The sequence below is a fragment of the Mobula hypostoma genome, chromosome 6 (genome assembly GCF_963921235.1).
Source record: "Mobula hypostoma chromosome 6, sMobHyp1.1, whole genome shotgun sequence".
Lineage (NCBI taxonomy): Eukaryota > Metazoa > Chordata > Chondrichthyes > Myliobatiformes > Myliobatidae > Mobula > Mobula hypostoma.
In genome coordinates this window covers 110,893,945-110,907,685 of record NC_086102.1, presented here as the reverse complement: position 1 = coordinate 110,907,685, position 13,741 = coordinate 110,893,945, and the positions used below count along the sequence as shown (strand labels likewise).

The following is a 13,741-nucleotide window of genomic DNA, read 5'->3' as shown; positions in this document are numbered from 1 at the left end:
GCTTTAATTAGTTTGGCATAAAATTGTGGGTCGAAGGGCTTGTTCTTCTGCTGTCCTGTTTTATATCCAATGTTTAGACATTTACTTTCACCAAGCAGTCAGGTTGATCAACACCTCTACACATTAACCACCCCATCATCCCTCACCACCACTACATACACATAACTTTGAGTCACATTATGTACGTAGTCTATGTATGGAACAGTTACTTGTACATTGTGTTCTATAAAATTGCTTTCATATTTATATTTATTGTGTTTTTTTTGTTTTTTAATATGCTTTATGCTTAGTATTTCTTTATGCTGCATTGCATCTGGAGTAACAACCGTCTTGTTCTCCTTTACATTTGTGTACTGAAGAATGACAACGAACAATCTTGACTCTTGTCTTTTCCTGCAGTACGAAGTCTGTGCAAACAGCTCAAGCCCTTACATCAATCAGCTGCCCCAGGACAACAGCACCTTGGAGGTGGACATCTTCAAAGGGGTAAGAAGCCAATGACCAGAGGCCACAGTTTAAGAATAAGGGTTAGACCATTTAGAACAGAGTTGAGGAAAAACTTTCTCACACAGAGGGTTGTGGTTCTCTGCCTCAGAAGGCAATGGAGGCCAATTCTCTGGATTCTTTCAAGAAAGAGTTAGATAGAGCTCTTAAAGATAGCGGAGTGAAGGGATATGGGGAGAAGGCAGGAAAAGGGTAATGATTGTGGATGATCAGCCGTGATCACAGTGAATGGCGGTGCTGGCTTGAAGGGCTGAATGGCCTACTTCTGCACCCATTGTCTATTGTCTATTGACCTCTATAGTAAATAAAAACAACCCCGTTTCCCAAACCAATTCACTTCCCATCATATTCCTCGTTCTCACTAACTCGAGAAACGCCGACTGTTTATTCATTTCTGACCTGCTGAGCTCCTCCACCAATCCTTGTTTGTTCTTCTGGATCTCTCGCGTTTCCGACTGAACCCATCAATGTTCTTGCTTTAAATGCCCCTCCTGGGAACAGACCCCAAACTTCAGATAAATAAGACTCTACATGTCTGTCTTAGGGACATTTAAGAGACTCCTAGATAGGCTCATGGCTGATAGAAAAATGGATGGTTACGTAGGAGCGAAGGGTTAGATTGATCTTAGAGTAGGGTAAAATGTTGGCACATTATTTGGGGAAGGTTCTGCACTGTGCTGTAATATTCTATGTTCCATCTCATTCCATATTTCATTATCTTTAACTCCCAGGGAACAATCCCCCCAGACAAACTCATCAATTCCCTTTGAGATTGCACTGAAGTTCAGTGAGACTAGAACTAGAGGTCTTAGGTTACGAGTGAAAGGTAAAGTGTTTAAGGGGAACCTGAACGGGAACTTCTTCACTCAGAGGTGGTGAGAGTATGGAAAGAGCTGCCAGTGGAAGTGGTGGTTATGGGTTTGATTCAACATTTAGGAGAAATTTGGATAGGTACATTGATGAGAGGGATATGGAGGGCTATGGTCCAGGTGTGGGTCGATGGCAGAATAATAGTTCGGCAGGGTCTGGTCAGGCCAAAGTCCCTGTGTCTGTGCTGTGGTGTTCTATGACTCTAAGATGTCCCGGTGAAGTTTCCACTTTGTACAGCTGTAATTGGACTCCACAAGGGTCGTACAAATGTGAACAAGAAAACTTCAGATTCTGGACTGGGAGGAAGATATCTGGGCTGTTCAAACATGTTCTACTGTACACCATGATCACAGAGTCACTGATCACACAACCAGGCCCTTCAGCCCACTGAACCCATGCCAATCATCCACCAGTGCCCGGTTCTAATCGTGCTAACTCCATATTAAAGCCCCCACATTCTCAACTTCCCTCCCTCCTCTCCATCTCACCTACACAGCAGGGGTAACTTACAGCTATCGGCCTGACCATTCACCCTGCTGAGATATGGGAGGAACCATAAAACTCACAGCAGAGAAGTACAATATGTAGATTCCACACGGTCAATGCCATACAACCATAAGACTTAGGTGTAGAATTAGGCCCTTTGATCCATCATGCCCGCTTCACTATCATTGCTCATTTATTATCCCCCTCAACCCCATTCGCCTGCCTTCTCCCTGTAACCTTTGATGCCCTGGCTAATCAAGAACCCTTCAGGCTAAGCTTCAAATAAACCCAATGACGTGGCTGCCACAACTATCTGTGGCAATGAATTCTACAGATTCACCACCCTCTGGCTAGAGAAATTCCTCCTCATCCCTGTTCCAAAGGGACATTCTTCTATTCTCGAGGCTGTGCCAGAGGCCACAATTGAATGAAGGCCACTTGAACTGTGAGGCAGCAACTCCACAAGCCCTCTGCCACATTCCTGAACTCCCCCATATTGTCTGATTCCTTTAGTATCCAGAAAACTATATATAGATATAGATAGATTATGAGAACACTCAGTCCTCTTTTATTGTCATTTAGAAATGCATACATGCATTAAGAAATGATACAATGTTTCTCGGGAGTGATATCACAGAAAACAGGACAAACCAAAGACTAACACTGACAGAACCTCATAATTATAACATATAGTTACAGCAGTGCAAAGCAATACCATAATTTGATAAAGAACAGGCCATGGGCACAGTAAAAAAAAGTCTCAAAGTCCCCGAGTCGATTGACTCCCAAGTCCCCGATAGCAGGCGGCAAAAGGGAGAAACTCCCTGCCATAAACCTCCAGGCACCGTCAACTTGCCGATACCTTGGAAGCAGCTGACCCCTGCCGACCCTGGGTCCATCCGTCCGAAAACTCCGAGCTTCCGAGCAGCCTCTCCGATACCACCTCCCGAGCGCCATCCTCTGCCGAGGTCCTTCGACCTCTCCCCGGCCGCTAAAACACGCAAAGCCGCGGATTTCGGGGTCTTCAGCTCCGGAGATTCCGGTTACCACACAGTAGCAACGGTAGCAAAGCAGTCATTTCAGAAGTTTTCCAGATGTTCCGCTGTGCTCTCACGTCTGTCTCCATCAAATCAGGATTGTGCACGGTCCCCTACTTGACAGATAACAGATAACTGATAACTACCAATCTACATTTACTCACTAATGGTTTGTGCCAATAATTAACACAGTCTGAGGATGTGCAGGGCAGCCTGCAAGTGTCACCATGCTTCCAGCACCAGCACAGCATTCCCACAACTCACTAACCCGTAGCCATACGTCTTTGGAACGTGGGAGGAAACCGCAGCTCCCAGGTGTCTGCTCGTGTTTCCAGGCCTGTGTACATGCGTGTTCCTTTTGTTCCAGGGAGTGGTCCTTGGCTGCTACTTCGGAGCTCCCGCTCTCTACATCTGGGCTATTGGCATTCTTGCCGCGGGTCAAAGTTCAACCATGACAGGGACGTATTCCGGACAGTTTGTGATGGAGGTAAGCTGTAAGATCAGCAGTCTCTCCCGTTAATATCCCAGTCAGCATGAGGAGTGAGAGTGCCGTGTGGCATTGGAGAATTCGAGAGGCTCCAGATGAGGTTCACAAGCATGATCCTGGCAATGAAAGTGTTAAAGTATCAGGAACGTTTGATGGCTGTGGGCCTGTAGTCACTGGAGCTTAGAAGAATGAAAGAGGATCCCTTTGAAATCTATTGAATATTAAAAGGCCTAGATAGCGTGAATGTGGAGAGGATGTTTCCCATAATGAATCAGTTTAGGACCAGATGGATCAGCCTTGGAATACAAGAATGTCCCTTTAGAACAGAGATAAGGAGGAATTTATTCAGCAAATGGGTGGAAATAATTTCCACAGTTGAGAGGATTAATAAATCTGTCATGATGGAATGGTAGAGCAGACTCAACGGGCTGAATGGCCTAATTCTGCTCTTTTGTCTTATGGTCCTATGGTTAAGTACGTGGAAGGCTACAGACCTAATGGGGGCAATGGGATCAATGTGGATAGGTAAGGCAACAGTCCAGGTGATAAGCTGACAGAGACAGAATGCAGACATAGTGCCGTCACCCAGGCTGAACATGGCCCTTGAAGGCCTAACTCTCCTTTGTACAGTCTTTCTGTTCAAGCCCAGGAACCAAGGTCACCAAGTACACCAAGACAAGACGAAGATGGGAACAAAGGATTCTAGGGCAGACTTACGATTCGCCAGTTATTTTACTAATTCTCAAGTACTATTGATCTTTAACATGTAGATTTAAGTCGCTATTAACACCCAAAATATTGATTATAATGGTACTTAAACATGCAAGTGATGGGTAGCACACACAAAATGCAGGAGGAACTCAGCACGTCAGGCAGCATCTCTGGAGAGGGATAAACAGTGGATGTTATAGGTCAAGATCAGTCCTGATGTAGGGTCTCAGCCCAAAATATCGACTGTTTATTCCCCTCCATAGATGCTGCCTGACCTGCTGAGTAACTCCAGCATTTTCTGAGTACTCAGGATTTCCAGCATCTGCAGAATCTCTTGTGTTTATGCAAATGATGGGATTCAGATGTGATCAAAGTTTCTATCGGTATCCAACTAGATAATTTCTGTATAAAAATGTCATTTCTTTGTTCAGGCTTCAGAAAAGCTATCTGACAGGGGGCATGCTGTTCTCCTTGTGTCTGGGTAAATACAATGTGATTGAGGAATGAGTGCGAGCTGTCAGAGCCCAGATAATCGATAATGACACTTTGCTCACACGCTGTGGGGGGTGGATCGTTGCTGCTTCTTTCTCAACTCTCCCTCTTGATAATGACACTTTGCTCACACGCTGTGGGGGGTGGATCGTTGCTGCTTCTTTCTCAACCCTCCCTCTCTCTTGTTTTCCACACTCAGGGCTTCCTCGATTTGTCCTGGTCCAGGTTTAAACGAGTGGTATTAACAAGGGCTCTGGCGATCGTGCCCACAGTGATTGTGGCAGCTTGTCAGGACGTGTCCAAAGTCTCCAGCATGAATGATATCCTCAATGTCTTGCAGAGCATTCTGGTAAGGAGAAACAAGATGCTGACCAGATCTGGCCACCCTGCACTGTACACAACCTGAGAATCAGACCACTCGAAAGCTCAGCACTAAAGAGTGGACAATGATGCCTCAAGAAAAGACCCAGCCCTGGTCTGGGTCAAATGTACTGTCTCTGCCCTGTGATTAAAACTCTCACCATTCAAGACATGCACTCTTCTCAAGGAGGAAATACAGGAGCCTGAAGACACACACTCTGCCATCAGATTTCTGAATAGACCATGGACCCTGAATATTGTCTCTCTATTTTAATCTCTTTTGCATTACCTATTGATTTTTTAATGTACCTTACAACATACGTTGAGCAGTTCAGCACAGTACAGGCCCCTCAGCCCACAATACTGTGCCCATCTTTTAACTTACTCCAAGATCAATCTAACCCTTTCCTCCCACGTAGCCCTCCATTTTACTATATCCATATGCCCAGCTAAGAGTTTCTTAAATGTCCCTAATCATTTATCACCATCCCCGGCAGTGCATTCCACACACCCACCACTCTCTGTGTAAAGAAGTTACCTTTGATATTTCCAGCATACTTCCCTCCTTAAAACTATTCCCCCCTCATTACTTTATACTTTATTGTCACCAAACAATTGATACTAGAACGTACAATCATCACAGCGATATTTGATTCTGCGCTTCCCGCTTCCTGGAGTACAAATCGATAGTAAATATTAAAAATTTAAATTATAAATCATAAATAGGAAATAGAAAATGGAAAGTAAGGTAGTGCAAAAAAACCGAGAGGCAAGTCCGGATATTCGGAGGGTACGGCCCAGATCCGGATCAGGATCTGCTCAGCAGTCTTATCACAGTTGGAAAGAAGCTGTTCCCAAATCTGGCTGTACGAGTCTTCAAGCTCCTGAACCTTCTCCCAGAGGGAAGAGGAACGAAAAGTGTGTTGGCTGGGTGGGTCATATCCTTGATCATCCTGGCAGCGCTGCTCCGACAGCGTGCGGTGTAAAGTGAGTCCACGGACGGAAGATTGGTTTGTGTGATGTGCAGTGCTGTGTTCACGATCTTCTGTAGCTTCTTCCGGTCTTGGACAGGACAACTTCCATACCAGGTTGCAATGCACCCTAGAAGAATGCTTTCTACGGTGCATCTATAAAAATTAGTGAGGGTTTTAGGGGACAGGCCAAATTTCTTTAGTTTTCTCAGGAAGTAAAGGTGCTGATGGGCCTTCTTGGCAGTGGACTCTGCTTGGTTGGTCCAAGTCAGGTCATTTGTGATATTGACCCTGAGGAACTTAAAGCTTTTGACCTATTCCATTTGCGCACCATTGATGTAAGTTGGGTCGTGCAGTCCGCTACTCCTTCTGAAGTCAACAACCAATTCCTTTGTCTTGCTGACGTTGAGGGATAGGTTATTGTCTTCGCACCATGCCACCAGGTTCTTAATTTCCTCTCTGTACTCAAACTCATCATTACCCGAGATACGGCCTACAATTGTTGTGTCATCAGCAAACTTATATATTGAGTTTGATGGAAACTTGGCTACACAATCATGGGTGTACAGTGAGTACAGCAGGGGGCTGAGTACACAGCCTTGTGGGGCACCAGTGCTCAGAGTGATTGTAGAGGAGAGCTTGTCCCCTATTTTTACAGCCTGGGTCCTGTCTGTGAGGAAATTGAAGATCCAGCTGCAGATCTGAGTGCTAAGGCCCAGGTTCCGGAGCTTAGGAATCAGTTTATTTGGAATGATGGTATTAAAGGCAGAGCTGTAGTCAATGAAAAGGAGCCTTATGTATGCGTCTTTATTAGCCACTTTTGTCTATCTATATCTCTTATCACTATCTATATCTTATACTATATTTTAAAGCTTTCCCTGACCTGCAAACCAACAAATTTCACAGTGTGTGTGAGTGATAATAATTCTGAATCTGATTCTGAGAGTAAACCTTGTCCTGAGATCAGCCAGTGGCTACCCAGACTGTTTCACTGGCTGTGATCTGCGCTACGCTCCACCCTCCTTACAGGTTTGGGAGCAGCGCGACAAAATAAACCGCGTGCACGCTCGCACGCATCTGCACGTTACTGGGCCAGCAGCCTGAGTCCCATCCGCACAGTAACACACACAAAACACTGGAGGAACTCAGCAGGTCAGGCAGCATCGATGGAGGAGAGAAAAGAGTTGACATTGCAGGCTGAGTCCCTCCATCAGGATATCTGCATACCAGGTTCACCAGGATGCTGTCTGGATTTGAGAGTATGAAAGTGCACAAACTCGGGTTGTTTTCTCTGGAATGTCAGGGGCTGAGTGAGGACCTGATAGAACTTTATAAATCATACCATATCGGAATCTTGCCGAATACTACTAAATTGCGGAGATGCGGGTAGGGTGGCATGGTAATGTGGCAGTCGGTGTAAAGCTGCCACAGTGCCAGTTTAGTTCTGACGCCGTCTGTAAGGAGTGTGCATGTTCTCCCCATGACTGTGTGGGTTTCCTCTGGGTGCTCCAGTTTCCTCCCACATTCCAAACATGTATGGGTTACCTTAAGATGATAAGAGGTATAGATCAATTGAACAGCCATTGACTTTTTCCCAGGGGGGAAATGGTTAATACCAGGGGGGCATAATTTAAGATACTGGGAGAAAAGAATAGGGGCATGTCAGAGATAGTTTTTTTACACAGAGAGTGGTGGGTGTGCGGAACGCTCTGCCGGGGTGGTGGTAGAGGCAGATACGTTAGGGACATTTAAGAAACTTTAGATAGGCACATGGCTGATAGAAAAGTAGGAGGGAAGGGTTAGAATGACATTGGAGTAAGTTAAAAGGTCGGCACAACATCGAGGGTCAATGTTCTATCACATCTGAAATCCTGTCTGCCCACTACCCCAGACCCCCATCGATTTGCCTATCGCACCAGCAGGTCAACAGAGGACGCCATCTCCACGGCACTTCACTCTGCCCTGACCCACCTGGACAGCCCCAACTCTTACGTCAGAATGCTGCTCATTGACTTTAGTTCGGCATTCAATACTGTGATCCCCTCCAAGCTGATCGCCAAACTTCACCAGCTTGGTATCAGCTCATCCCTCTGCAATTGGACCTTGGACTTTCTGACTAACAGACCCCAATCAGTTAAGTTACACAACTTCTCTTCCTCCACTCTCACCCTGAACACCGGTGTGCCTCAAGGCTGTGTGCTGAGCCCTCTTCTGTACTCCCTTTTCACCTATGACTGCGTTCCTGTACATGGTTCTAGCTCCATAATCAAGTTTGCAGACGACACCACGGTGGTTGGCCTGATCAGAGGGGATGATGAGATGGCCTACAGGGACAAGATCCAGCACCTGGCTGTGTGGTGTGCCGACAACAACCTGGCCCTTAACACTCAGAAGACCAAGGACTTCAGGCATGCTAGGAACCACACTCATATCCCCATCTACATCAATGGAGCTGTAGTGGAGCATGAATCAAGCTTCAAATTCCTTGGTGTCCATATTTCAGTGGATCTCACCTGGTCCCTGAACTCCCCCATCCTGATCAAATAGGTGCAACAGCGCTTTTATTTCCTGTGGAGCATCAAGAAAGCTCACCTCTGTCCCAGGATACTGATGGACTTTTACCGCTGTACCATTGAGAGCATACTCACCAACTGCATCTGAGTGTGGTGTGGCAATTGTCCTGTATCAGACTGCAAAGCACTCCAGTGTGTGGTGAAAACTGCCCAGCGAATTATCGACACCCAATTGCCCACCATTGAGAACATCTACCATAAACACTGCCTGGTCAGGGCGAAAAGCATTATCAAGGGTGCATCTCACCCTAACCATGGACTTTTTACTCTCCTCCCATCCGGTAGGCGCTCCAGGAGCCTCCGCTCCTGCACCAGCAGGCACAGGGAGAGCTTCTTCCCTGAGGCTGTGACCCTGCTGAACCTCACATCACAGCGCTAAGCAGTATTGCACCTGTGTTGTACTGTCTCAATACTTCTATATTTGCGAGCTGTAGCACTTACTTTTTATTCACAGTTATTTTGTAAATAACATTATTCTTTGCGTTTCTGGTCAGATGCTAACTGCATTTCATCGGCTCTGTATCTGTACTTGGTACAATGACAATGAAGTTGAATCTAACCTAATATTCTTTGTTCCATTTGGTTAATTAGTCATGAAGGTGTAATCAGGTGATGTGGACTCATCGGGCCAGAAAAGACTGTTACTGTGCTGTATCTCTAATGAATAAAAAAATCAGTAAATAACCCAGGAGATGGGGGATTTAGTTGGGAGCAGCTTTGTTGAGCAAGTCCAGCTGATCAGAGCTCAGGACCAGCAAGTTCCAGTAAGGAGGAAGGACAAGGATGGCAAGATTAAGGGACCTTGGCTGATGACAGATGTGAAATTTAGTGAAAATCTGAAAAGAAACATATGTAGAGTTAAGAAGCTAAAATTAGACAATCCTTGAGGAATATATAAAAATTGCAAGAAAGAACTCAATCAGGGGCTTAGGAAGGACTAAAGGGGCCATTAAGCATCCTTGGCATGTAAGATTAAAGAGAATCCCAAGGCATTTTCTGCTGGCAAGAGGATAATGTGGGAGCTGTTAGGACCACTCAAGGATACAGGAAGGAAACTATGCTTGGAGTCAAGAAAGTGTTGGTGAGGTACCACACGAGAGCTTTCCACTGATAGTCACCAAGGAGAAGGATTTGGAGGACAGTGACAATAGCGTGGAGCCCGCTGACGTGCAGGGACATTGGGGGATCAGGAGGTGATGGATCATGGTGCCGAAGGGCCTGTACTGTCCCGTAGTGTTCTATGTTCTAACTTGAGTTTATTTTGTGTTTTCAGCTGCCCTTTGCTCTCATTCCCATCCTGACATTTACAAACCTCAGGACACTAATGCACGAATTCGCTAATGGAAGGTAAGTGGCCACTGGTGCATTTCATGGGAAATTCAGAGAGCAGGGATGCGGGATGGGATCAGAGCTGCAGGAGCCGAGGAAGGTGAGGGAGGTCCAATGGAACAAGGATCGGGCAAGACAACTGATCTGCACCAGTCCAGGAAATAATGTTTAAGGCACCATCCCTTCACATACCCTCAGGGTAGTGTCAGCATAGGTTAGACACAGAGTGAGGCTCCTTCCACACCAACCTATCACACACTCTTGGGGGGTCAACCACAGAGTGAGGCTCCCTCTACATTATCCCATTACACACTTCCGAGGTCAGCCACAGAGTGAGGCTCCTTCTACATTGTCCAACCTGGCACAGAGTGAAGCTCCATCCACGCTGTCCAAGCACAGACTCCTCTGGTCAGACAGAGCGAAACTTCCTCTGCACTGGCTTGTCATGTAAACCAAGGGCAGGGGCAGCACGGGTTGGCTACAGCAGAGAAAAGGTCTCCCTACACCAGCTGCTTATGCTCTGGGAAGTCGCTCTGTGTCAGACAGCACATTGGAACAGAAATCCAGCTGCGGAAGGAACTCAGACATTCAAACAGCAGGCTGAAGATGCTGCCTGACCCATTGAGTTCCTCCAGCACTTCAACTGTGGCTCCACGTTCCAGCATCTCGAAAGTGGCAGATGGAATACAGTGTACGGAAATGTTGGTCATGCACTTTGGTAAAAGTAATAAAGGAGTAGACTATTTTCTAAATGGGGAAAAAAAATTCAAAACTCAGAGGTGCAGACTGACTTGAGAGTCCTCGTGCAGGATTCCCTGAAGGTTAACTTGCAGGTTGAGTCATTAATGTTAAACACTCTGTTAGTATTCATTTCCTGTGGACTACAATACAAAAACAAGGATGTAATGCTAAGGCTTTATAAGGTATTGGTCGGACCACACTTGGAGTATTGTTAGCAGTTTTGGACCCCTTATCTAAAAAGAGATGTGCTGACATTGGAGAGGGTCCAGAGAATGCTCACGAGAATTATTCCAGGAATGTAAGTGATAATACATGAGGAACATTTGATGGCGGTGGTCCTGTACTCACTGGAATTTAGAAGAATGAGAGGAGATCTCACTGAAACCTAATGAATATTGAAAGACCCAGATACAGCAGATGTGGGTGAATCTAGGTCAGGACCAGAGGACACGGCCTCAGAATAGAGGGACGTTAATTTAGAACAGAGATGAGGAGGAAATTCTTTAGCCAGAGGGTGGTGAAACTGTGGAATTCATTGCCACAGATGGCTGTGGAGGCCAAGTTATTGAGTATATTTAAAGTAAAGCTTGATAGGTTCTTGATTAATAAAGGCATCAAAGGTTATGGGGAGAAGGCAGGAGAATGGCTTTGAGAGGGATAATAAATCAGCCATGATGGAATGGCAGAGCAGACTCGATGGGCCAAATGGTCTAATTCTGCTTCTATGTCTTACGGACTTATGGCCAGATGGATAGCACTCTGGGTGTTTCTGTTTTCCTCTGGCTGTGATCTTCCTCGTTACTGAAACACGATGTATCCTGTGTTTCCTCAGGCTCAGCAAGATTGTTGGAGTCTTGATTACCTTGCTGGTCCTGGCTGTCAATGCTTACTTTGTCGTGGTTTATGTCGCTAGTATAGACAACGTTTACTGGTACATTGCTGCTGCCATCATTCTCATCTTGTACGTGGCCTTCGTGCTTTATCTGGTGAGTTACTGTGTCTTCTCTGTATTTAAACCATTGAAGGTGTGCTGACTCCAGAGAGAGGAGCACTGCAAGGGTGGAAGCATGGTAGTGTAGGAGTTAGCGTAATGCTGAGTTTCAATTCCCACCGCTGTCTATAAGGAGTTTGTACGTTCTCCCCATGTCCGTGTGGGTTTCCTCTCACATTACAAAGCCATACAGGTCTAGAGTTAGTAAGTTTTGGGCATGCTGTATTGGCAATTGGAAGCACACCAACACTTGCACCCTGACCCCAGTGTATCCTCAGAGTGCGTTGGATGTTGAAACAAATGATGCATTTTAGGATAAAGTTTGGCTTTATTTGACGCATGTACATCAAAAAAATACAGTAGAATGTGTCATTTGTGTCAACGACCAGCACAGTCCAAGGGTCTTGGAGTTGAAATTGCGGGGGCCCTGGCAGAAATATTTAAAATGTTGCTGTCTACGGGTGAAGTGCCGGAGGATTGGAGAGTGGCTCATGTTGTTCCGTTGTTTAAAAAACGATCGAAAAGTAATCCGGGAAATTATAGGCCGGTGAGTTTAACGTCAGTAGTAGGTAAGTTATTGGGCGAAGTACTAAGAGACAGAATCTACAAGCATTTGGATAGACAGAGGCTTATTAGGGGGAGTCAACATGGCTTTGTGCGTGGTAGGTCATGTTTGACCATCTGTTGGAGTTTTTCGAGGAGGTTACCAGGAAAGTGGATGAAGTGAAGGCAGTGGATATTGTCTACATGGACTTCAGTAAGGCCTTTGACAAGGTCCCGCATGGGAGGTTAGTTAGGAAAATTCAGTCGCTAGTGTTACGTACCCCGTAACTGGGTTGCCAAACCAGCAGAAATGGATCACTCAGTTGGAGTCTGGAGTACTAGAACTAAGAAAGTTTTATTAAAGAAACAAGCAACACAGTAATCGAAAGGATAATAAATGCAACAATTCAACAATGATAACCACACATGTGCACAGAATTAAGATAACAGCATCAATCAAGCTCTATCGTTGTCTAGGGGTAAATGACCAATTTCAAAATGACTCAAAGTTCAGTCCAGTTTGTAGTTCAGTTCGCAGTAATCGTTGTCATGGCGATGGACAAGGTGGGGAAGAGAGACATAGAATAGGAACAACTCATCATTCAGCACAGCTTCACTCACAGACCAGCGAGATGGCTCACAAACAGCATTTGGGCGGGTCCTTGGTGATGTCACCTGAGGTCACCGACTGTGACCCCTCCTCCAGATGCGGTCGATCCTCTGCAGTGAACCCGGCACCCAGGCAAGGGCGGACACACACCGGGTTCCCGCTGATCGTACCTTTCCACCCTTGTCGTTGTCCGGTACTTCTCACCCACTCGTGAGAGGCGCACCGCTTCCAGGGTCTCGTTACCTCGGGTGGCGTGTGTGTCTGTCTTAGCGAACCTGTCCCTTTTTATCCCCCTGCTGGGGTATCGCCTGTCCATCACTTCAAACAGTTCAGGGTTCAAAGGGGGGAGCCGCTCCAGACAGCTCTCCCTCCCACATCCCTTCATTACACATCTCCAGACGCTGCTCCATTGTTCCTTATCTCTCCTTCCCCTGAGGGCAGGTGGCAGACCAACTGCTGATGCCACTGATGCTAGCCCAGGCCAGCAAACATCTTAATTTTTATGTGTATTCTCGTAACACTTCCCCCCTTTAAGGATTTTTACCGGGAGGTAAAAATTACAAACATGACTACATTATCTGATACATACACAATATACATCTTTAACAGTTCTTTAGCTAATACAGAGAATTTGAAGCTGTCAACACCTTGACAGACAGTCATCACATTTTCTGTTCCTTTTACACGTGTTATTAATAATCCCTTAGACCAGGCTCCAACTCAGCAAACTTCATAGTGGCCAAAAACACTGATGAATTGCGACCAATGTAACCTCTCATTTGGTTTTGTCCCGGACCACAACAACAAGGGTCGTCCCATTCCGACTCAATTTTCCCTCGCAAGGGCTTAGTAGGAGGGGGACGGGTATTGACCGCAGAGTTATTGCAAAACTTCCTGCAGTACCCCACCATCTCCAAAAGCCTTCTGAGGGCCCTCTTGTCTGTCGGGGTTGGGAGGTCAGCGATAGCCTGCACTGTAGCTTGCATCACTGCCAGCTGCCCCTGTGTCACCACAATTCCCAGGTAAGTGACATTCG

The 13,741-nt window shown here is 46.0% G+C and overlaps 1 protein-coding gene across 4 annotated transcripts in view; it reads left to right on the top strand.

Moving 5' to 3' along the window:
• LOC134348300 (natural resistance-associated macrophage protein 2-like) overlaps window positions 1-13,741 on the top strand; it is a 123,601-nt gene that overhangs the window by 58,126 nt on the left and 51,734 nt on the right. For all 4 annotated transcript variants that reach the window (XM_063051461.1, XM_063051463.1, XM_063051462.1 and 1 more), the window contains 5 exons: window positions 400-486; window positions 3,265-3,384; window positions 4,787-4,936; window positions 9,765-9,838; window positions 11,394-11,547. In XM_063051461.1, coding sequence (XP_062907531.1) covers window positions 400-486; window positions 3,265-3,384; window positions 4,787-4,936; window positions 9,765-9,838; window positions 11,394-11,547 — 585 coding nt within the window. The remainder of the gene's footprint in view (window positions 1-399; window positions 487-3,264; window positions 3,385-4,786; window positions 4,937-9,764; window positions 9,839-11,393; window positions 11,548-13,741) is intronic.